Source organism: Coturnix japonica, chromosome 2, assembly GCF_001577835.2.
Source record: "Coturnix japonica isolate 7356 chromosome 2, Coturnix japonica 2.1, whole genome shotgun sequence".
NCBI classification, from domain to species: Eukaryota; Metazoa; Chordata; class Aves; order Galliformes; family Phasianidae; genus Coturnix; species Coturnix japonica.
Genome location: NC_029517.1, coordinates 65,540,318 through 65,566,423, shown reverse-complemented (window position 1 = coordinate 65,566,423; position 26,106 = coordinate 65,540,318). Strand labels below are relative to the sequence as shown.

The 26,106-nt window shown below is 38.8% G+C and overlaps 1 protein-coding gene and 1 long non-coding RNA gene across 2 annotated transcripts in view; one reads left to right on the top strand and one right to left on the bottom strand.

Moving 5' to 3' along the window:
- The window catches only part of LOC116652905, a 109,642-nt gene that overhangs the window by 58,600 nt on the left and 24,936 nt on the right, over positions 1-26,106 (bottom strand). The gene's annotated exons all lie outside the window — the stretch shown is intronic.
- On the top strand, positions 4,720-8,440 carry LOC107309584 (UPF0500 protein C1orf216-like). Its single transcript, XM_015854503.2, has 2 exons — positions 4,720-4,908; positions 5,496-8,440. Exon 2 carries the CDS (start codon positions 5,521-5,523, stop codon positions 6,310-6,312), a length of 792 nt encoding a protein of 263 aa, XP_015709989.1. The 5' UTR covers positions 4,720-4,908; positions 5,496-5,520; the 3' UTR covers positions 6,313-8,440.

Sequence of the window (26,106 nt, the reverse complement as noted above, 5' to 3'; positions counted from 1 at the left end):
ATGAGCAATACTTATGAACCTTTTAATATTGGAGGTTATTCAAATATATTTCAAGTACCTTTTTTTTCTTTCTTTTTCTTCTTTTCCTGCAGGAAGATTTTTTAGTCTTCCTGCAGGAAAAAGTTAAAAAAATTAGTCTATAATCTTCATACGAAGACTATAATAGCATGTCAGTTACCTGATATTTCTGCCTAATTTTTTTTCTTTTCTCTCCCTATTCTATTCTACATTGTCTTGATTGTTGAACAAAATTGTAGGCATTCCTCCAAATAATGATTTTTTTTTTTAATTTATTTTTTTATTTTTTTTTTCCTTTCAAAAAGATAGCGGGATGACCTGCTCTTCACTGGAGAGCCATTGAAGTTCACCTTTAATTTTGATACCATTACACATAATCTTTTCTTTATTCTGGGAAAAAATAATCAAAGTTTCACTGATATTTGGGAATTTTTTCATTCTAACATATAAATGAAGCTGTTATTTGTAATCTAGCCTATATCCAGCTACATGTGCCCATTGATCTTCCAGTTCTACTTCAGGCTCTGTGAAAAGCTAAGTGTCTGCTGTTACAGCTGAAGTAGATGCCTGAGTCCTTCAACACAAAGTCCAAACATTCCTTGAACACCTCCAGGGTTGGTGACTCCACCACCTCCCTGGGCAGCCCATTCCAGTGCCTGACCACCCTTTCTGAGAAGTAGTATTCCCTAATGTCCAGCCTGAAACTCCCCTGGAACAGCTTGAAACCGTTCCCACTAGTTCTATCACTGGTTACAGGAGAGAAGAGGCCAACCCCCAGCTCACTACAACCTCCCTTCAGGAAGTTATAGAGAGCAATGAGGTCTCCCCTGAGCCTCCTCTTCGCCAGGCTGAACATTCCCAGCTCCTTCAGCCTCTCCTCATATGGTCTGTGCTCCAGACCCCTCACCAGCTTTGTTGCCCTCCTCTGAACACATTCCAGGGCCTTAATGTCTTTCTTGCAATGAGGAACCCCAAACTGGACACAGTACTTGAAGTGCAGCCTCACCAGTGCTGAGTACAGGGGGACAATCACTTCCCTATTCCTGCTGGCAACACTGTTTCTGATGCAAGCCAGGATGCCATTGGCCTTCTTGGCCAGCTTGGCACACTGCTGGCTCATGTTCAGCCCAGCATGATGATACAGAGGACAGCTGCTGCCTCAAAAATCAAAGCATTCTGTTGTTAGGATATCTGTATGAAGCTATGTCAGTATATTTTTCATTGCATGTCCCTGAGAATATTTGGGTTCAAGCAGGGTTAGAAGTTGAGTTGCTGAAATACTGTGGTGAAAGTTGTCATCAAGCCCTTCCTAGTGTTCAAGTTGTTTTGGTACCTGCTGTCATGAGCTTGCAAACTCAGCTCAGACTTAGCCTGAGCTACTCTGAGCTACTTTGCATCTCTCATAGGCAATTCTGCTAAAACTGACAGCAATCTTGCTAACATTTGCCAATCATGGCAGATTGTTTCAGGGGTTTTTTTGGACTTAATATAAAGATGGTTAATTGGATCCCTGTATGTTCACTTTTAAAGACGCTGAACTTTTCCCCACAAGTAAAATTATATATCCATTTAACTTTTTGTCTAAAATGTTGCCTGCAAATGAGATTACATTGCAGCTCTGTGCAGACACCAAATTATCTTCCGCTGGGCCATAGAAAGCCATTGTGATGTCCCACCTGTGCTTCAGCCTCCCACTTAAATACCTATAGCACATTCCGATCTCTTCAGTAGACTGCATGTGAAGCTGGGCTGCAGTTATTTTGCATTTCTTTGCTGGTGTAAGAGGACTACAGAAATGATGAGGGATGGATGAAGGTGAGAACAGAACGTGCTGAGCAATGGTAATCTCTGGCTGGCCAGTGACCCCTCTGGGTACCGTTATCATCCAGTGTAATTCGGAGCAGCAGTAATAATTCTTGTCTGGCTTGGGTATAGAGGCAGAAGAAAGGGAACACATGACTTTCTTCTATGACTTACTGCTCTGTAAAAGGACTTTAAAGAATCTTTGGGGAGAAATTTAGCTCTCAGATACACACATGTGGATCTCATTGATTTCATAGGAGACCATGCAAGTGTGTACATTAACAGGCAGAATATAGCTTTTGATCTTTAAGAGCAATTAATATAAAATATGGAATTACACTACTGTGTAATAGGATATTTTTTACTACTTTGTTAAAAGTACTCCCCAAACCCAAATACAAAACAACATAACATCCCAGGCCAAAGTCTTGTAAAGGCATATCTCCACCAACACTTGTCACTTTCTGACACTGCTCGTGTGTTTGAATGTCAGGCTTTGAACTTCGGTAAAACATTTGTACTTAATATAAAAACGAGACTTTCTGTCCTCATATCTGTCCAAGTTGGTGAATGGCCTTATAGTGGAAGGGGAGAGTTTACTGTTGTGACTCTTTAGAAATTATCTTCTGACCCTTTCCTATCCCTTTGTGATGTGTTGATGTGCATCCCAATTACACAAATATGCAAGCATGGAACACCTACGAACACATTTATGGTTCTGAGATTGCAAGTTACCAAGTACTTATCATAGTTAATACCTGATGGAGGTAGTGGATTAAGAAAAATCACTGTTGGCACAGGCCTTGCAAGGCTGTATTGGACTAATAGCTTAGAGATAAATAAGTAGAGTCTACACCTTGAAAATACTGTGGTCAAATCTACCTGTGAATAGGTAGTAATAAAATGCAGTGATCTTCAACTGGAAGCATTCTGCCTACCTGAAAGGTTCGTTGTATTGGACTGACAGATGAATTCATTGTGAAATTTGAAACAGCTTCTGCCTGGAAAGCTTCCCATAGGCAGAACCTAGGAAAGCTGGTCTAAAGTGAGCAATGGATATTCAATAAAGACTGCACCAGATTCTCAGTTGGAGCAGCAAACTCTTCCCAAAGTTTATTCATGAAGTGAAATGGCACAATGTGCCTCTCACAGAGGAAGCTTCTGTAAGGTCTCTTCTTGTCTTTTTATTAACCTGTTGATTCGTAAATAAAAGAGAGCTAAGTTTTAGGAATTATTTTGTCCAATCTTGGGAAAGTAGGATTATTGTCTTGGAACAAGAATTTACATGTTTCCATTTGAAATAGACTGTGTTCTTTTTTCTTATGCCCCTGCTGAAAATACAGAATGCATTTGTCCTGAAAGATATCCATTGGTCTCCCTGTTTTCTTGGAAAGCCCATGCTTTTGTTCCCACTTTCAAATTTAAATATCTCAATCCTAGTCTGAAGTGTTCAATGGACATTCACCTTCAGGCACCAGCTTAATCTAGAAAAAAATCTGACATGGTGGATGCTCCATTCCTGGGAGTACTCAAGGCCTGGCTGGACGAGACTCTGAGTGACCTGATCTAGCTGTAGGTGTCTTTGTTCATTGCAGGGGAGTTGGAAGGGACCTTTAAAGGTCATCTAGTCCAACTCTATGGAGTCTGTGATTCTATGGCAAGATATACCTGCAGTGCATTGGAGAGAGAGCAGACAAAACTAAGATTATGCACAATGCTGTATTCTAATGATCCTTTTTGGAGTAAAATCCCTTGTATCTGAGTTCTATGCTTGTCAATTACCCTATGTTCTGATTCTGACAAATGGAAATTAATAAGATAGGACCTTGCCAAGTTTATTTACCCACAGAAAATTATTCTCTTCCTAGTCTAAATTATACAGTCTATAGCATGATCTGGCACATAAACACAGCAGAATTAGTTATTTCACCAATTCAGCACACAGTATTTTTTTAGAACACATAAGAAAACAGTGTTCAAGTAGACTTTGGGGTATAAATCTGAACTTGTTAGCTGGAGTTCAGATGTTCCACCTTGGAATTATATCTCATTTAACAGATTAATTAGAGAGAGAGATAGTCAGATGAAACATTAAAAAATACATATATAAATTATCTGTGTTGTATTGTATATAGAAGTGGAGATAGAATCTACCCTCATTCTTTCCCAGCTCCAGGGAGATTCTAGGTAGTATTTTGGGTTGGTTCTTTCTTTTATTCATATTAAGAGAATAAAGTAGAGAAAGCCTGAGGGCAGCGTAAGCCCTGTGGCAGATTCACAAAAGTAGATGCAGATAGATATTTTTTGAATGTTGTTCCTGGCATTACAAGTGGGAGAAGATGCTGAAGGTAGCTTTTCTAAACATCAAAGGTGCAGATGAAGTTTACTATTCTACTGAATATTTAAGTTGGTTGCAGAGGTTGTTTTTTTGTTTTGATTTTTGGTGTTTTGTTTGGTTTTTTTTTTTTTCCTCCTGAAAGATTGGGTCAGAATAATTAAATATAAGTGTATATTAGACGCTTAAATCTACAGCTTCTGGCTGCCTTTATGCTTAGCATTCAGTTGGTGCCAAAGGCTTGTTTCATCTTGGGCTCATGCATCTAAAGTTTATCTAAGCTTGTTTTCTCCGAAGAGAAACATGTATGAGTTGGAATCCAGAATGCCCTGCACGCTTCTGTGAGCTGTATTTGCTCCTTGCTGATTGACAGAGACAGGATGGGCCATTTATATCATCCCTATATATTGAGTGAATCAGGTACGTTTGGATCTGTGGTTGAAAAATAATGTCATCCAATCCAGGTTTTCATTTTGGTGCTCAAAGATGACATAAAAGCTCAACACTAGGGAGGAATATCCTCTTAATAAGGAAAGGCCGGGGGGGGGCGTGAGGGGGGGTGAAGTCAGCCCTTCACTTCTCAGTGATTGGGATTCACCGTGTTGTTGCTGGGTGGAACAGAGTAATGCTGTTGCTGCTCCTGCTTCTTCACAGTGATGTTTCTGTTCCAGTTTTTGCTGACTCATATTCAGGAAAACATGATGCGCAGACACAATGCCCTGTAACTCTTTCTCTTTCCCCCACTAACCTCGGTAAGTATCCTTTTCTTCCTGTCTATGGCTTACATAGTACTATTATTGCTCTGCTGATAGAGTTAGTGGAATTGAAAAAGGCAACCTTGTAAACAAACTGCTAGCAGACAGATTAATCTCAGAGAGGGCATTTAAATGAAACCTGCTGTTTGCGGTACATCCACCTCTTTAGGGCAGATCAATCCTGATAACTCACCCATCTCTACGAACTACACTTGCTAGAGCTGTGTTCTTAAACGGGAGAAGTGCTTACAATAGCCATTTACAACTGTATTCTGTTTAATTAGTCAGCAAAGCCAGTGCTGCAGGGATAGATCACTTTGCTTTAAAGATTTGAGAATGTTAATAGTACAGTATATCATTTTAATTATTATTGGATTAATGTTGTGTCTCAAAGAACATCCAATGCAAATCACAAGAAATGGCCTGAAGTGACCCAAGGGTTGTGCTTTATTAGAAAATTAATAGGTCCATTGGTTAAATACAATGAAAGGTTCTTTCTTCAAATGTCACTCTGTGTAGGTCTGCTGTGCCTGTGCCTGTGTGTATGTGGAAATGAAATCCTTTTGCTTCCACTCTGTCCACAGAAAGTTTCTGTAGTTCATGCAATAAATGGCTGAGGAAACATTTGCAGTAACAAGAGATGAAGAGGAGACCCAGAAAAACTGTGATGAAGACCCATTTCATGATGCTGAAACGGCATTCCCTGATTGCTGTGCTGGCCTTAGTGAAGGCAACAGAAGCTCAGAGGTGCCAGAAAGACTGTCTATCCTCTCTAGCAAGGCTGTGGCCCAAGCAAAAGCACTTGCTGGACCGTCAGTGGTGATCAGTGGCAGCCAGGTACAGAGCAAGGCCTCTGCCTTAGCCAAGCACCACCTGATGGCTGTCAGTGCATCAGCAGGAGGCTTGCCCTGCTCTACAACAATCTGTAAAACCAAGCCTGGAGGCCTTGCCTCACCATGCTCTGAAGGTGTCTACTGTAGCCACGACCAGGATTCAGAAGCATCATGTGTCCCTGGGGTGCCTGAGGGGGTTGGTAAGACACCCAGGGCAGTTGTGGCCCTATTGGTGAACAACTTTGGGTGCTGCCACGTGCCAGCTGATAGCGCGCAGCCTGTGGAGAGCTGCATTGAGGGCAGCCCTTGCAGTCTGGGCTCGGCCATGTGGATGAAGACCACAACAGTAATGGAGACCTTTGAAAATAAGAAAAAGGAGGAAAAGGAGAAGTACCGGCTCCAGCTAGCAATGTACCGAAGACTCCTGCTGTTGCGTTCGATCAGGAGCTTGCACAAGCAGCTGGAGCAGCAGCAAGCCAGGTTACAGGAATGCTATGGCATGGTCATAAATACCAAGAAAGAAGTGTTAAAACACATTCGTTCAACCTTGCCTTCTCCTTCTCCATAATCATGTTGCTGCTTGCAGAAATTAGCTTTGTAATGCCACTAGAGCCGTCAGTAAGCTTTCATGCCTTGAGATGGTTTCTTCTGAGCCAAGAGAACATGCCCACATGTGCTGAGAGCAGAGGGGAAATGGCAACAGCAGAGCAAGAAGAAAGAGGAAGGCAAAACATTGGCCCCTGAATTTGTCTGCACGGAGCTGGAATAAAATTATCTGTGTAATATATGTGTAATGCCTGATGTGCACTTAAGGCTTCAAGCACATGTATGACATGAAAATGGAAAAAAAAAAAAAGAAAAGAAAAGAAAAAGAAAAATGAAAAATATGAAAAAAACCTGAGAACATAGTGTGGTGCGATCAGTAAAGGTGACTTGATGCCAGAGTTACTGCCTGCTAAGTATGTGATTAAGCATGTGATACAACACATCTCCCTTAGATTTTTAGTGCTAATAGAATGAATGAAATTAGGGCTCAGTTCTCTTCAAGAGCCTAACAAGTCAGGATATTAGGAGCACTTAAACTCAGGCTTGATGATCTCCACCCAGCTGCCTGCTTTTCAGAAAACTGCTAAAGCTATAGCCTGTTTGTGGCCTCTATCCTCCCACAAAAAGAAGTGTATTCATATTGACCAGAAATCTTTCAGGGAGGTAGAACAAAGTCATGTACAGAGAAACGGTGCAATTGCCTGAGCCTTATTAGGAAGGCAAGCTAAAAACAAAGGCCTCATAATCTGGCATTATGTTGGAAGCCCAGACTGTCAGTGCCAGGGGAATGTTCGAGGTCTGCACAATTATTAATCTGCTGCTAACTCCCAGTGGCACTAGTGTCTGCAAATCAAGCACATTTTGTGCCTTACTGCTGTCATTTAATGGAAGTTGGTGACAATTAGCACTTCTTATCCAGGTGTATTAGATACCTGGAAAACCCTAGAGCAGTTTCTTCAATCGCTGGGTTAGGATGCCTGCAGGAAATCTGATGTCAGTAAGCAACAAACAAACATAGAGAAAAATAAATTTTATGCATTAAAAAGACAGTCTGGGTCCCTATTATCAAACAGCAAATTGAATTGTTGAATGTGCTATCTTGGAGTCTGAAGCAAAAATTATTTGAGAAGATATTGAAAAGCTGGGACTTCGAGTGGCATAGAAATATCTTTTTTTTTCCTTCTTTTTTTCCTTCAGATACCCATTTCTGATGATACCAGCTTTTCTTTTACCCTGTTGTTCTTACAGCTGTGTAAGTAGATTAAGCAGATGAGCAATCAAACAAGTTTTTGGCATGGATTTGTTTTGTTTTGTTTTGGGTTTTTTTCTTTATTCCTTTATTTTTATTTATTTATTTTTTTTTTTGCATGAAGAGGCAAGTCTGTTCTCATCTTTCTCAGAATAGTGTTCTATATATGGGATTTTTTTTTCCCCTTGACTTTTTTGTGTGCTCATAGTGGGAAGGTGTCTGTGTTTGTGTGCACACACATGCACCTACATACAAATAATCCTGAAAGGCTGGCACTTCTTTTTTTGTAGTGGAAACAGGAATAATCTCTCAAAATAATCTTGGCTGTCTTAGAGGAGTTGCTTGATTAGATTCACATGCGCACATCTGTGAGCAAGGTATTGAAGTAATTTAACAATTGAAGTGCAGCACAACATTGTTATTATTCCATCTTTTTATTTCCTTGCACCCAAAATAATGGAAGCCCCCTGGGTATGCACAACCTTAGATAGGCTTATTCATCTCCTTGGGCCCTTGCACAGCCTCTTACACTGCACAAGCCTGTAATTTTGTATGCGGAATTACCATAGAAACATTCTTGGCATCAAGGAGATATTTGAAGGAGCATCCTATACTGTCTCATTTGGGGGATTTGGGTTGCCGGCAGCTGTCAGTGGGCTGCCATAGATAGAGCTGGGGATCTATGTGACTTTAGGATATTACTCGTCTGCTCTCATCCCACCCAGCTCTGTTCAGCCTTGGGGAAGCTGTACTCAGCCAGTAATGCACATTTACCAAAGAACACTAACTCACCTCAGAGGTAATCTGTTCTGTCTTAATATGCCTCCTAGGAAGGACTATGCAAAGATTTGATTTTTTTCTAAAATTATTAGAATTATTTATTAAAACCTTTTTTTTCAATTCCTGACCTAAAAGAAAAAACACTTTTTTTTTCTTTTTTTTCTTTTTTTCTTTTCTTTTTTTTTTCTCTTTTTTTTTTTTCTTTTTTTTCCCCCTTTAATAAGAGTGAAAGTAAGAGTTCCATTTAAGGAGACAAGCGGACCACTATTAGGCTGTCTCTCTTTGGGAAGGAAATATTGGAAAAGGGATGCATCTCTCAAGAATAAATAAATGCAAAATTACTGAATTCTGAAATTAAATGCCAAACTGCTTCCACTAGGATGAAAATTTTAAAAAATAATAAAAGTTGTTAATTCTTCCTCCCAGATAATTTTGGCCTAACTTTATTTTTTGTCTTCTAAATAAGATTCAGCTTTGCTAACGCTATCATGTTGAATTTTCTGCTGACATAAAATACATGTGCACAGAGTTAAGGTGATGTACCTATTTTGCCTCAGTAGCTGCTGAAGTAATGTCCTATCCATTACTATATAGGGCTACCTATAGTGTCAATTCTTTTTAAAGGTGACTAGAAAATCACTGAAAAATATTTCTTACTCTGTACACAGTGTGGCAATAGTTGATTTGTCAACCTGTATAGCTGCAAGTACTTTGTGGCAGAACTGTGACTTTTTTTTTGCATGACATCTCTAGTAATGTTTCTTGGTTCTTATTGGAATCAGTAGATGCTTCTGCACTATGAATATTAAATGTCAAGAAGTCTGTGTTTGAGCAATGCTGCCTGGCAAGAGAATGAAGCCAATACTTGTCCTGTGTATGCACAGTCATTCCATGTAGTGATTTTATGGATACATGCAAAATAAATGTTAACTGAAGAAATAACAAGAACACTTGTCTTGGGAACAGTTTGCTGGTTACCTGGTGGGTCTAGTGTGGCTTCTAATAATTAAGATTGGCCAAATCAATTAAAAGCTATGGGATTTTAAAATAAGCATATTTTACAAGCTTGGAAAATGTGGTTTAACGGCAGTGCTTTTCTCCTGTGTATGTCAGCAGTTGAAGATAAGCAGGAAAATGACGAGCAACCCATGGAGGTATTTTCATGTACACCAGGAAAAGCAACTATCTCAGTTTTAGTAAAAATGCATCTTCTCAACTATTTTCATCTCATTGCATGGTTAAGAGGTTTGGTGGTTTGGATGAAGTTCAACTAAATTTCTTCAACTTAGTACTGTATTTCTGACCCCAAATTACATGAGTTTAGTTCTAATCAGAGGAATAAACTGGAACCACTGACACTTCATATATGTATGAAAAAACTGTCAGGTCTTGGGTTATGGTGACAAGTTAATCAGTTTCAGTAGGGTCTTTCTCCCCATTATATTACTGCCTGCCAGAGCTTGTAAAACTAACAATCTCTAGGAAAATCTCTTTGAGCCAGTGTCTTGTTAACTACTTCCACGGCAAAGGCTGAGGTGAAATTGCACTGTCCGAGCCTTGAGGTCCCGCTGCTCACCTAATTGCCTAGCTAGCCTGATATGGCAGGAAATAAGTGGACTTACCATGGAACAAAGAGATGTTCAAAAGATACTGGCACCTTCAGAGTCATTACTATCACTAAAGAAGTTGTAGCATATGCCTACCAAAAGAAAGATATTTTTAAGAACTTCCTCTTTTATAAGGAATTAGTGGCAATATGCATTTCTAAGTTGATCTTCAATGCGAGGTCTTTTCTTCCACACCTCCGGCATTTTAGGTGCTGCCCTGGAGATTTGTCAGAGCTGTGCTTTTTGCTGTTTCTGTTGATGATTGCCATGAGCCAGCCAGGATAAGAAGACCAACTTTGTTTATCCATTATTTATTGTGATGGAACATCATACTATGTGAATGTTCAGCTCACTTCTTTTCTGAGATTTTGTGTCTTTCACGTTGCTTAATTAGAACAGTAGTGGCTTTACCACAGTAAATTTTTGGGGTAAAGCTATGAACTACTAAATCCAGACCATCCTGTGTTGTTCTTAGCCATATGAAATGATGGACTCTGTCCATGACATAAATATATGAAGGGTTTAAAGATGGGGATGTTTACTCCTGGCCGATGAGCAGAATTAGAGAAATTCTAGAGAGTGTTTGCTACAGCTTCTCTCTATGAAATCTGTGAGACTAGAATATAAACACTGTTAAGTGCATGTTTGGCTTATGACTCTTGAAAGCAATGCAGTATTGCCAGAGTGAATGTCAAATATGCTTGAATGGGACTCTACTCTGAATGTGCTGGGCAAGGAGTAAATTTTCTTCAGCCCTCAGGCACAGATTAGTATGATAGCCAAAAGTTCAGATATTGGATAGATAATGATAGTGAAGGGAACTAAAAAAATAAATAAATAAAATTCAGGGTTTGTTATTTAGTGCTGCTGATATTCACACATGTGCCACTTGTCCCAGTTGGCCTGGCATATGTCTAATCTGAAACATGTTGAAGTCAAGCTTTCAGTCATGTTAAAATGCAGCCCAGTACTTTGATGTGGCGCACCTTGTTGAATGCTCTTTTGGGGATTGATATGTCTCATTCATGGTATCTCAGAACAACTATAAATTTTTTGGATGGTAGTCATCTTTACCTTTGTGCAAAAGATTTGGAAGCAGATAAGGATCATACTATGAGTTCCTTGCCTTGTTGAAGAAAGGGGCAGGTAGTCGTCGTTTGTTCTTAATGAAAACTTATCACAGGAGAAAAAAATGGCCCCATGAAAACATTTGTAAGAGTTTACTGAAATAACAGTAGCTCTTACAGAAATTAAAATCTATCTGAAAACAGGTTTTTCAAGTTGTACTGATCATCTTCTCACAAAATTTTAGTCAAGTTTCTGAAGCCATAAGTCTTGCCTTCATCTCTTACAAATGAAGTATCTAAGTCAGCAGCCCAAAGTGAATTCTGTGTGCAAAGAGGCAAGGAATTCTTGAGAATCTCAATAAAAGTTACAGTCTCCCTTTGATTAGTGGGGGCTGGAGAGGAAAGGGAATGTGTGACCATTCATCACAGCTCCAGGCTCATTAGTACCCAGGAACTTTCTACTCTAAATGACAAAGAGTTTCACTGTCGCCAGAGAAATTGCTGCTGACCTTAGACCTCTTTTTGGAAAGTAAAATAATGGAGCACAGGAGCAGAGTTTGATATTTGACTGAATTCTACACAATTATCATGCATGTGTATATAATAAAATTAATTCTGTGTCTCTGCATTGTAGCCTCCGGCAAGCAGCGTACAATCAGTTTTGTATGTATAATAGATCACAGAGTTGTTCATGAATAATACAAATGCATTGAGCAGATACTAGTGAGTGAGGATGTTTGTCTTTGCATGGAATCGAAGTGAACATGTAATATTGTGATAATATATATTTGATGAATTCAGGTCTGACTTGCCTTTGCCATAGCCTGCTAATTCCTTGACAAGGGTTGCCACAATAATTGAGTTTCCAATAACATTATGATTATTTCCACACGATAATTTAATTGTAGGTATTTTTTAATATTGTAATAATGTAGATTTGTGATTATTATGCATTTGCATGCAGATTTTCATGGTGACTTGGAGCACATCCCTACATTTATAACTTAATTTCCTATATTATTGCAAATATATTTTGGGATGAACTCATTAATGCAAACTATGGGATAAAAAAGGGTCCTTTTAGTTGTTTTGCCTTTATTATAAATGGCTGAAAGCTTTGCTCATTTTTTTAGACCAGTCTAAACAAGTGAATAAACAAAAGACAACTGTAATTCACGGATGGATTAATTTAAAATAATAATATAATTACAAATCGTGGCAGATTTGTCTGAGGTAATGGAGCTGCAGACTGGTACAAATTTGTCATTTGTGAAACAAAACTTGTTTAGATGAATCACCAAGTTTCATAAGGGCTGTTTTCCATTCTTCCAGTTCCCCTACTTAAAGCATTGGCAAAGTAACTTTGGCTCAAAATTAACGTATTACTATATCCGTGGAGGTAGCAACTGCAGTGCTTGGGCATTTGGGCTGAACTATTATTTTGTTACATGGTATGCCCTACAAGAATTGAATTAGGTGTAGAGAATCGTGATGATAGCAGAGCTTTTAGCTGTTTCTTTCTGCTCTGGAAAGAGGCTGGTTGCCTTGCTGCTATCAGCCTTTAGAAATACATTAGAAAATCTTACCGGAGACTCAGGGAGGGGCGAATAGACATAACCATTTCCCCAGAAATAAACTCCATTCTTATTAACTGGAGCTGATATTCACATCATCCTAGTAGCTTCTTGCTTCTGATAGGAGAGCTCTCTTCCAGTCATATCTAAAATTTGTTTTTAGCACAGTTCTTCTATTCCGAAGAAAAACTTTCCAGGAGTGACATGGAGCTTATTTGTTGCTCCTTCTACTACATGAACTTGAGAAAAAATGAGAAAAGTGAACATATTTGCCACATTATATCTGCAAAACCTCAGGTGTTCAAACAGAACCCCAGAGTCACAACGGTGGAAGAGTTCCTGGCCTCCTCCAGGTTATCAGTAGCTGGCAGGATGCATTTCCATTGCCTGCACAGCAGGCACATGGAATAGAAGCCCTTTTTTTTTTTTTTTTTTTTTTTTTATGTGGATGTCTGTAAGTAAGGACTGAAAAATATAATTTACAGCTATCCTTTTGCATTGATCTTTAATATGGGCAGAATCTGTTGGTTTCAGTGCTCCTGTGCATGCTTCTACTTTGTGTGTATTCTCTAAATTAACTATGCAGATCACACAGTGAGACCTGCACAAGTCCCTTCTCTTTCATCTTTTCTTGCTGTGTGGTCTTATGGCTTGTACAGAAAAATAAAAGCTTGTCCTAGACAGCAAAAAGCTCAGCTACACAAAGGTTAGGAATTGCAAGAGTTCATTTTTTGGCCCAGAAACTGAAAGTTGCATTTTTTTTTTTTGACGTCTGGGATCCTTTCTTGAGGGCATTCAGTTCAACTCCATTCAGCAGAAGTGGATTTGCATCCAGGCAGCAGACAGTAGCATGAGGGGTAAGATGCCTCTCTCTGCTCCTATGCTGTGACTTGAGGACAGTTGTGTTTGTTGCTTTGCTCTCAGTACTTAAGAAGGAAGTGTTCATATCAGGTCACTTGGAAGTCTTCTTTTGATGTAAAATTTGTTGTTGCTGTTGTGTCACTTTGGTTAAGGGGAACAAATATATGTATATATATCATGTTTAGTTTTCTTGCAACTGTTTCTTCTTGTTTTTTGTGAACAAGTGTGAACATAAAACTTCTACGTGAGGTAGAGGTATAGCCTCCTGTGCACAGACTGACGTTTCCCAGCATCAGCATGTTTTGCCTGTGCACAGACAAATGTTTCCTAGCATGTTTTGAAGGAAAGCATTGTTCAAAAATCATTTGAATAAGGAGCTATTTATACACTGCTCATTGTCCCTCATGCTTGAAAATACATGATTTGGACCTATTGGCTGTACTTCTTGTAATGGTGAAGGTTTATTGGCCATAATCCTGGAGGTCCCCCATGTATCAAGTGATCACTGATTGCACTGAAAAGGAACGCTTCTGTGGCAGCAGGCAGCCCTTGGGTTGAAAGAGGTGTCCCTTGTCCCAGAGCAATAACCTGTACAGATGATTGAGAATTGTTGATAGACCTCTGTGGAAGTCTTGCCTGGCAGTTGGGGCTTGGCAGTATCTGACTCGGTGAGGGCTCCTGCTGTGCAGGATGTCTAAACTTGATTTGTTGCCCTTGTCAAGGAGGGCATAAAAGTAGGCAAAAGCAGAACATGCCTTGAGGACCAGGCAGATGCAGATTTACTGTAACCTCAGTCTTATGGGTGGGAGGAAGTAGGTAGAATTTACAAAGTACAATTATTGACTAATTGCTTCATTGCTGAGACTGGTAAGGAATCAATGATATGTCTCCTGAGAGATCAGTGGTGTCACCTCACATGTCCTCAGGGTGCCAAGTGGTATAAAGTGCTCACTTTGAAAGCACTGCACCGTGATAAGCTCCAACTCCCAAGGGATGCATTGCGTGTACATTTTGTTATCTATGATGACACACTGAAAAGGCAATGAAAATGTTAAGGGAATGCTGCGTGCCTAAAAAGAATGTATTTTTCTTTGCACCAATAAGAGATAAAGTCTTTCAGAAAAGCATCTAAAATAATATGATTTAAATGTAACAAGTGATAAAATACTAGAGAGAATTCACTTGTCAAATGAAAAAGTTTAAGACATGAAGTCTTCTGTGTAACATATACATTTCAGATTGGGCTTTAAGGCAATAGACCTCTTCAGAGAAGTTGATATATATATATAAATATATATATACAGAATTTTGAGTCTGACATAACCGGCATAATGGAAACAATTATTTTAAAAAGTGGATATGAAGAATAAATCATAAACTGTAGTCATTTCATGTAGTCATTCTTTACATTATATGAGATGCTGTGAGGTTTAACAAGACCAGAGTTGTGAGACTCTGGGAGGTTTTGAGCAAAGGTGATTTTGTAATAAAATAGCTCAGTGCATATAAAAAAAGAATACCCCTAGAGATGTCTAACAACAATATTTTGAAATTAGGCTAAAAAAGGCTCCGTGTTCTCTTCAACAAAATTCCACGTGGACATATTCAGAAATTTCATACGGCCTCAGTGTGCTTGGGACCATTTTCCAGTAGAAATGTTTTCTTTTTTTTAACTTACAATATGTATGGAAATGTATGTGTTTTCTTTTGTTTCTAATGCGAAAGCAGATGCCTTCCCTAAACTTGACACAGAATGAAGTCTGAGAATATGAAATCCCAGTCAGCAAAGTGACAGAGCAGTTGGGCAAATGCGTTTTAGATGAACTTTAAATGCAGAATTCAAATTGTACAAATAATCTATTTGTTGTTATTCAGAAAGAAACAAAAACTCATAAGAAAAGTGAATTGGATAGAACAGTATGATCGTATCTTCTATTACCTCAGTACTGGCCATCAATCACTGTCAGTTAATTATCATTAAGATTGCATAAAAAAGGCTCCTGTGGGAGCTGGATGGTCTGTGAGGTTTGTTCTTTCATTAAAAGAAGGCAAACAACACAAGCTTTCTTCATTATTCTTTTTTTCTTTCTTTTTTCTTTTTTATCCCTCCATTTGAGCCTTTTGTATATAAAGAGATGATTTGGGGAAGGTGAATCTTGAAGTGAATAATTGTGCTGAGTTACCATATAGATTGCAGGGACAAGGTATTAGAACAAAGGATTCAAAATTGAAGTACTCATTTGTTGGGAAGTTTAAAGAATTTAAAGATTTTTTTATTATTATTATTTTTTCCTCTGAAAAAACACCCACAAATAGAGCCAAACAGCAGCAAGGCACTTTCTAAAGTCAAAACTTACGAGTTCTTTTCTCAGTTCTCACTTCATAATTAACTGGGCTGCTTTCAAGCCTCGAGGGTTTATACTTTTCAATGAAACATGCAGTTTGGAAACTTCAGTTTTAGAAAAGGGATAAAAGTTACCCAGCTCCAAAGGGTGATTCTTTGACAGCGTGATAGCTGTATTGAAAGTTAGTGTGAGTTGCAAATACAGAAACTTTCAGAGCTTATCAGCTAATGTAGGGGACTCCTGCACTTAGCTGGTTGAAGGTGGCAGGAACAGGAATGCACTTAAGGACAGAAGCAGCTACTGTTATTTCCAGGGTATTTCCCTGCACTGCTATGCAGCAGTTCACACTGAAGTGTCAAGGTTGACTGTTGGCGCTCTTCAGCGTCACAAACTGAGACTAGCACTTGAGTTCTGCACAACTTCTACCTTAAACACAAAGTTGGTATTGATTCAGCTCATGCTTGCTCATCTCAGGGACCATAAGGTTATTGTGGCAAAGCTCTCTGTTGTGCACAAGAACAAGTTAAAGACCGAAACCCTGAGGACCAGAGATTCCTCAGTAGGAAAATAAATTCAAAATACTTGTACTTTTCATTAGCCACATTTAGGCCATCTGCCCAAACAAACAGTCAGAGTAAATGCAAACAAAACTAATAAATCTCAAAACAGAATGAAGTCTTCAGCAATAGTGACCGATGAGAAGTGGTGAGTGACTAAAACGAGAGTGGAACTGCCCCATTTACGGCTCTTCAGGCTGAATATAGCCCATCAGTTAAATCCATCTGCCCCTTGTCAATCGCTTTCTCCTGGGGAGGCCTTTTTGTCTGCATCTATCCAGTTTGCAGGCAGCACTTAGTGTATGATGGGCAGCTGGATGGTTGCAAGGTGGAAATATTGTGTTAAGATTGGATCGAGTAACTCACAGTGTGTGCACCCCAGTTACTCTACTGGCCATCTGCTGACATGATGGGAAAGATTGTACTTTGTTTATGATCTCATCAAGGAAACTGATTTATACTCTTGTATGTTTGGTCTCTGTCATGTGTTGAGTTTCTTCATTTTTATTGGACTATGCTATTAGAGAAGGAAGGTCTTCCAGTGTCTATTTTATTTTGCAAAAGGTGGGACAATGTTAGTAAGCATGGAAACTACATAGGGGAGAGTTAGGCCACAGCAAGAAGGGACAGTGCATCTTGAAAGAAAACTAAGATGGAAACCCTAACCTCTTCTAATTTACATATGGTGACATTTTGCAGAAATATTGTAACATTAGCAGTGGCATAATGAAATTCTGCCTATCAGCCGTGGAAGGAATAATGTTACTGTAGAGGTAACCTGTTCACAGTTTGTTATCAAGAAAATATTCATGCCAAGAAACATACATTTACCAATGAGTGTTAAGAACAGTGTTCTTTTTCCTTATATTTTTTTCTTCGTGGGCTATCCATCTTCCCCTCCAGATTTACTGCATGATCACTCCCTTTACATGCTAATTATGTGCAGCTCTGGTGAATTTGTTAGTAGTGACACTTTGGGCACCCAGTGGGACTGCAACTCATTATGTGGCAATGTCCAGATATATCAGATATTATTAGCTGTCATTAATCTGCTGTGGAAACATTGAGTGCACAGCCAGGAGAGAGACCAGGAAATAGAGTAAAAATGAAGTCTGCAACTGCCCTGGCCCCCAAAAGGTCAGAGAGCAAATCAGCAGGGGAGAAGAATACACCTTAAAATGGCCAGTGCTTAGTAGCAGATTTTTAACCCATTGTAAACCAATATTTCTCAGAATAGAAAAGACAAAAAGAAATTGTGCTGTTTGGAATGACTGTATGACTGCGCTTTACTGCAGGAGGAAGGAAGGCATTCTCTCCAACTACTGTTTTCTAAAGGGACATTGTAGAATCATGTCTCAGAAAGAAGTGTGTGAAGAGAAGGAAGAGTAAGGAAATAGCAGTATCTGTCTCAATGTGGATAGCATCAAAGCTTGAATCTTTGAAATTACACACATGTAACTCAGAATATGACTTGGCCTGCTCTATGTTTGAAGGTGATGTTTTATAGAACCAGACTTGGCAGCAGCAAAAATCCTGTGGGAATCAAGAGCTTGCTCTTGCTGTTCATATAGTTCTAGAATTACATGTTATGCTCACTAGCATCTGTTATGCAGCTTAAACACAAAAATCAGAATACATTTTTGGCATCAATTCTAATAAATCATCACTTACAAGAGTTATGCTTATCCATGACTGTGTAGCATTAATTGCATTGCTTGGGTAGCAGCAGTAAAAATGAAAGAATAATTCTTCCCAGAATGCTCCAGAGTATTTTCAGTCTTCAAGCTGACTTGTGACACATAGCCCAAGACTGCAGGAAGTCATGTCTTCTTTCTTTTGATCTCTAATAAGGTTTGAAGAGACTAGGCAAGCTTTAAGACATCTAGAGTTATCTCTAGTCTGAAATAAAAATGGAAAACACCAAAGCACAGGCTGGAAATCTCTGAGTTTGGTGGTGATGTGTTAACTAGGAAAACTGTTTTCAGCACAGAGAAAACATAATCACTGATTAGTCTGCGTGCAATTTGAAAATTGAGATGTTACTGACCCTAAAATAAAAGGCAACTGTCCAATAGAGGGATTCAAGATACACATTACAATTTACCTAAGAAAGTAAAAATAATGTTTGCTTTCCAAGGGAACAAGGACCCACACTCCTTTGTCTCAAAGCAGTGTTCTTGTTAGCAAGCTTATTCAAACTCACAGGAATGAAATCTCTAATATTCTTCAACAAACTGCACCTTAAACGGAACTGAGGAAAGCTGGAGTTGAACTTCTGACAGTTTCTTGGAAATCTCAGTGGGCTACAAGTCTGAGTGTTCTGAAGGAATCTGGGAGGTAGTGGTTTTACTTCAGTTAAAAGAGTCTAATCTGATGCTGTGCGATCTTTCTCATACTGTGACCTTTGAATGATCTAATCTTATCCTAATGAGGATAATAACAGGAAAATAAAAGGAAAGAAAAAGAAAAAAAGAAAGAAAAGGCTTGATGTTTTATTTATAGACCTGTCTTCAATTAGGCATGCTCTGATAAACCCATAGGAAAACAACCACCGTGAGTCCAGTTATAGATTGTCTTAAATTCAGCACAATCCCGTGGAAAAGGAAAACAGTGTATTTGGTCAAATGGCCCCCATTAATACTTCCTAAACTAATAGTCATTCATGACCTCAGATTCTAGGAAGAGATTTAGAAGTCATTTTGGTGGCATTGTGGGCTTTGTGGAAATACAAGCGTTATGGAGTACAGTGTTAGCCATGGGGCAGGTGGCAAGTACCCAGGGAAATAAACAAGAAGCAGCTTTATCATTGGTCTTGGACCTTTGCAATTTTGGTGTAACAGGAAAGTTTGTTTATTTTATCTGAGAGCACTGCAATATCAAAGAAGAGTTACAGTCTGATGGTGTTAATGGGGAAAAAAAATCACTAATGCCGTTGTGAGCACTGTATGAATATATTCAATAGGTCAATAATAGGTTCTTTTATAGTCCTTTTCTAGTGTTTATGAAATTTTACAAATATGATATGCTTCTCTCTTTTTCCAGAGGAGGGGAATAAAAATGTATTTCAGTTTCTTTTTCCTTTGAGTGCTTCAGAGAACCGAACATGAGGTGAACTCTCTTTTAGTGGTAGGTTAATGAGTTACAGGTCAGGCTTATACTAGAAAAAGTGCAGTTGGCCTCTATGGTGCTGTTTTCCAAATCTGCATTGATGAAGCTAATATGGCAGGCTTGCTTTTTTTTCTTCCTTTTCTTTTTTTATTCCTCGTGCATGGTGGAACATGTTTGTTGTTTGCCCATTGACATTACACTGTCTTTTCAGTGCTCACGTTGCTCCTTATGATCCTGCAGGCTCTTATTTTCACATTTAACATGATATGCATGAGTTACCCTGACTCAACTGGTGGAACTAGTCAGGTGTAAAATGCAGAGGCATGAATGTCTGTAGGGCTGGGGCCTGAGCAAATTCCACAGAATACAGAAGTGTGTTACATTTTACAGAGGTCTGGATTATTTCTTACTCGGTTGTTTATAGGAAAATGAACAGTTACCCAAATAAACCTGTGTCCGCATTACTACCTAGGTTGTCTGCATGGATGCCTGTGAACTTTACTGTACAGATAAATGGTGTGTTAACTGTTTTCACATTTGGTCTTTTAAATGGTGGCTCTTCAATAATATATACTCAGAAGCGTTTTCAAAATAAATTATTGGAGATGATAGGTTTCAAGTGATTATAAGCTGTAAAATAACATGAGAAGGCTTCCATGTTGAATTTGGAGTGCATAGAGTGGAAAGTGATGGATGTCTCTTTTCCTTAGAAAATTAGGACAGCCCCAGCAGAAATTACACCTCCTTGGGCAAACGTGAGTACCTTTAGGTGTACCCGAACATATTTTCTTCTTTTAATGATCAGCTTTGTAAAAGATAATCATGGCTATAGATCTATACCATGTGAAGTGTGCAAAATTAGCTGTAATTCAGTTTATATTTAGTTTTCTGAAAATTAATAGTGAAGGCAGCTCTGGGTTGACTGACAAGTATACTCAGGATTTGCTTTGGTGTGTGAGCTTTTATGTCAGTTGTAACATTTCTACTCAGGGGCTGTGATGGGGCCCTGTCTCCAGAATTATAGGGGAATGACACCAGGATTCCATTCTTCAGTTCCTCTGCAGATGATTGCAACTGGTAGGGCTCTATTACAGCTCTGTTCTTGTTATCTCATGTGGTGTTTTAGAGCATGCAACACTGCCAGAGTTGTTAGTAATAAGTGCCATAAGTTACTTTACTTTGGGTAAAGGATTATCAGTTAATATTTAGGGAGATGTCATTGTTTCTGTGATGCTTTCTGGAAAAAATGGAAGGACGGAAGAGTCGAGCTTTGGATTCACTGCAGCTTTTCTGATGTTCTTGGCCATTTATTCATTCAGGTTAGGGGATGACCTGCTGGAGAGGAACTCTGCAGAGTAGGACCTGGGTATCCTGGTGGACAACAGGTTGGTCATGAGCCAGCAGTGTGCCCTTGCAGCCAAGAAGGCCAGTGACATCCTGGAGTGCATTAAAAAGGAGCCTGGTCAGCAGGTTGAGGGAGGTGATCTTCCCTCTCTACTCTGCCCTGGTGAGGCCACATTTAGACTACTTTGTAGAGTTCTAGGCTCCCCAGTTCAAGAAAGACAGGGGCCTCCTAGTATGGGTCCAGTCAAGGGTAACAGAGGTGATTAAGGGCCTGGAGCATCTCCCCTGTGAGGAACCTTCTTTTCCCCTGGGGAAAAGAAGGTCAAGAGAAGATCTGATAAATGTTTATACAAATCCAAAGGGAGATGGGAAGCAAATGGATGAGCTCTTCTAAGTGGCGTGTAGCGATAGGACAAGGAACAGTCACCTAAAACTTGAACATGGGAAGGCTGGTACTAACATGTGGAAGAACTTCTTTACGGTAAGGGTGATGTTTAATTGGAACAGGTTGACAGAGTGATTATGGAGTCTTCTTCTGTGTTGATTTTCAAGACCTGTTTGGACATCTACCTGTGTGACCTATTGTAGGGAGCCTGCTTTAGCAGTGGGGTTGGACTTGATAGTCTCTTGAGGTCCCTTTCAACCTCTGGGATTCTGTGATCACTTGTTTAAGTGACTTATGCTCTTGCAGAATGAGGCACTAGTTTGTGGGAGCAGAGGCAAGAATCTGCCCTGAAATTTCAAAGCTGTGAGTTCTCATTAACATTTTACTTAAAAGCATATCTGAGTACACCTGACACAGGAACAAGAAAAATCAACCAGAACAAAACACCTCCAAAACTCAGTGTGATGTTTCAAGTGTATTTCTTGAAAAATCTGAAGACCGATACTGTATTTTCCAAAGCGGGGTGTGATTGTTAGTATTATTGGAAATTAGTTATGTATTTATTTTTTTCATTAGTATGATAAGAATGGAAAACAGCATCTTTTTACTGTTATTTTAGCAAGAAAAAAATAAAAATATGAGTGTTTTGGATGCCAGGAAAATGTATTTAAAATAAATAAAACAGTTTAGAGAGAGGCTGATGAACATCTGAGAGTTTGAGTTTCACTGTCACAAATGGCTACAGGAATTGAGTTGCTGTCCATGTGTCTGTGTATAAATATGCTTGCTGAAAGTGCAGACTGTTGGATCAAGGGTGAGTAACAACTCCTAAAAACTTTACTAGCCAGTTGTAACTGGCTAGCAGAGTTCATTTCAGGTGCAGACATATTACTCCACATCAAAATAAAGATAAACAAACCTGAAATTCACTTTGTTTCCTTTATTAAAGTTACACTGTTCAGCACCAAAACATAATAATTTCCTACAGTTACTGTAATCTGTTTCTAAACATAGCAGGTCTTTATTGAGGTTTTGTTTGCTTAAAAGCACTGTGGCTATGCATTCAACTTTGAACCTCATTCTGCATAGTGCTGTAGGAATCAACTGCCTCTGAAGAAAATAAAACAGCAAATTCAAATATTCTGGGGGGAGAAAGCATAGAGATTGAAGGGGGATTTTGCTACCCTCTTTAATGGGGGTAATTCTGCCCTGGTGGCCTGGACCTGGCTCTGGCATAATGCCGCATCAGGCAAATAACTCTTCTGAGTGTGTTAAAGAGACCACTGATCTCTCCCACTTCTCCCTTCTCTGTGCACCTGAACCAATCCTTGACAGTGAATTTTGATGGCATCCCTTTTGAACAGCCTTATATGATTACTTCCATCCACAGGTTACTTCTGTTCAAGTGGATTTGCCACAGAGCACTTGCCCATTAGCAATCTCTTCTGCAGCCTGCTTTAAAATCTGCTTATGGTTATAGCCAGATAAAAGCATGTGAGGTCAGTTTGGTGGAGCAGAGACAAATACTTTAACAGAAGGTTTTCTATTCTGTGTGAACAGCTAATAAAAGTGCCCGCAGGTGTTGAGAATTATCCTTCTCTTGGAGATTTCTTTACAGTCTGAACCTAATCTTGGCAAAAGCTTTGGCTAGGATATCTGGCACATTAATTAAATGACTTTCCCTCCCCCACAGGTCTTGTGCTGTAACTTTGATTAACCACTTCTGTGCCCAGGAAACGAACTGCTGGGTAGGCATTATCAGTTCTGCAGGTGTATGGATGTTAGAGATAATGCAGTATTCCTCCTTTATCTGGGTGGATGCTCCTTACTGTTTCAGCACTGCACAGCTTTTCCCCCAGCTGCAGCTACAGAGATCCTGCAGGCTTATGATGAGATTTTAGTACAAGGGCCTTTTCATTCAATACATATCTCTGAATGGCCGCTGGCTGAGAAGTTTCTGATCCTCGGGGGAGAATGCCTAACTCCTCCAGAGCTTGCCCCCTATTTAAATGGCTTTTCCTTGCTGCAATATCACACCTGCGACACATCAAAGCCAGTAGCTGGTGTGGCAGGACATGCATTCCCAAATCAGCCTCGGTGACGAAAGGCACAAACACAGGTGATTTGCAGTGACGGGTTTCATATCGTACAGTGTCATTTCATGAATGATTTGGCTAATTAAATTTAATGTGGAACAAGAGCTTGCTTACATTATGTCAGGCTTAAGATTCTCTTACTCGCACCTTACTTAGGGAACAATTCCTACTGTTGAATAAGGGCTCCAGGATTTAGCCCTCTGTTAGCAGTCTTCCATAAACCCTTTGTTTTCCCAACATGTTAAAAACCAGGTCTTAATGGGTTCATGATGACATCAGTTATCAAGATTTGTGTGGTGTTGGCAGATGTTGAATTTTCAGTGGAAAACCATTAAACAGATTCGAGTCAATGCAAGTTTCACAACATGCACGTATTATACTGGTGGTTACATGTGTTGACTTCAGCTTTATTTATTACAAAGGAAAACAGGCCTGTACTTATACAACAACAGCAATGAGAAATTAATCTTCCCAACAGGAAAATCAGTCTTGTCTTGTTAAAGGTACTCAAAGTTACACGTTGAGCATGCTGAGCTTGCAAAAACTGCATCTGCAACTTTCAGATTTAATAAATGTAAAATTAAATTAAAAAAGAAAAAAAGAAAAAAAAAAAAAAAAAAAAAAAAAAGGGTACTTTTATTTTCAAACATCCAGCATAAGGAAGCCAAAATTTCAGAAAATGCTAAGTATCCATTCTTTATGAACTTTCTTCACCCAAATATCTCAACTTTTGAGCACCTTTATTTTTATGTGTGGTTAATTTGCCACTTTTGAATGCTGATGGTCAGTCAGCTCACAACACATCAGTTCTGCATTAGTTCTGGAGTTCTCTTAAAAAGATTATTTGTCATCTTACTGCGAAATATGCCCACTGATAGAGTCTCCAACGATGATGTGCAGCTCTTCATGTTTCTGTTCAAATCTAAATGCACTGAAAGCTTTATACTTTCTTGGAAAAGAAACTATACTCAGTTATTATTAATTAAATAATTCAACTTCCTTTTATGCAGAAGGTGGCCTCTAACCATGGGCCTTGTTAGAAGATAATAGTAAATTTGTTTTTATATTGCACTTTTTGCCCTTGAAGTTTGTTCTGAGTTGTGGATTGTCAATGCTGTCACAGCATGAAGTTTTCTGAATGCCAAAATTCTTCCTGATAGTGACCATAAAGTTTCAAGAGATCAATCAATTCTACTTTTTAATTATTATTCATATGTCACACTGCTTAGAGAATAATAAGAACAAGTGCAGGTGCTGCACTTCTGCATGATAAAAAACAAACACATTAAGTTAGAAAATAAAAGGAAGAAGTTGACTTTCTAGCTTTTTGTTATGAAACAGTACATTAACTCTCTTAAAAATCTATATAAAATTAAGTCAATTTAAGGACATTGATCATAATATGTAGATTTCTGAAAACTGAAGCATTTTGCGCAACTGCTTTTATTCAAAAAGTTTTAGACAATTTGAAATATTGCTTTGATATTTTGCAATTCAAACAGTGTGATTTTTCATTTTCAACAGCTTCTCTTTTCTTTTTTTCTTCCCATTTGTCTTGCATTATAGCTGGACAAAATAAGATCAAAGTGTTTTGAACCGAGGGTGGAATTTTTCTTCAGACATGATTCCGCTATTTTAGATTTTGCTCCAATTTAGAAGGGGGCCAATTTTTCCTATCCTGCAATGCTGTTTATTCTTCATCAGGCAAGCAACCCCAAAATATCCTATGTTGGATATATATAAAACTGTTGTTTCGTCATCCACAGTAACACTTCCAGTATTTTAAACCAACCACTTGACAAAAGCGATAGGGCAGATGTTGCTCTGAATTAGGACCTCAGTTCTCAGCAGATAAAGAGCAAATGAACATCCACAGATGCAAGCATGCAAAAGAAAATCATTCCCTCCCAAACTTTCCAAGGAAAAAACAAATGATTAAACATTGGATATCTGTGATTTTATGAGTTACATGATCTCCCAATTATTACAAATGCTTAAATAGAAAGACTATGATTATTTGTACTGCTGACCTATCCCAGTTTTATGCCATTCATTATAGTCAGTAATGTTTACAGCAGATTTTTTCTTAACAATAACATTTATAATATTTTAATGTGTGCGTATGGAGGGCACATGAAAGAATTTCAGTGCAAATAAACCAAGACCTTTTATATTTGGAACTCTGCTGTATTATTTCAGGCCCCCAGTTCTCAAAACGTTCGTGGTTAACTTTATTCACACAATTCCAATGGGACAACTCATGTGTAAAGCCAAAGTTTTGCTTAAGCATTTTCTTGTGCCCTTTCCTCTTGCACCCTTCATTTCCCAGTGGGTGGGGTGGGATAGATGGATTTCAGCAGATTCCTGTACTCACTGAACTCTATTCATTCTCTTCTGCATGTCATTTTAATGATATAACGATATACAATTTAGTGTATGTATGAATCTGCAGATGTTTGCCCATGTATTAATTAATTTATTCTGTGGGCATCAAGTAATTATCTGTTTTGCTGCAAGGGCAATTTGCTGCCATACTAAGCAGAAGGCATTCTTGTACCAAACAAAACAAGCATAGCAGCATTTTTAGCCACGTGCTGAAATGTTTGCTTATTACTAAAATGTGTTACGTGTGGCATTGCTATTCTAAAATGAGCCACAGAGATATAAAATGCACCATGATATTGCAAACTGAGTACAGTTTGATTGTTGGACACCTGGGTAGAGGGTTTTGGTATTTGAGTATACATCGTATCTATAATGCCTTCTTCTCTAAAATGTAATTAGATTTTATATATTTTTTTTTATTTTTTAATGAACTGGTAAAATATAGTACATAAAGGACT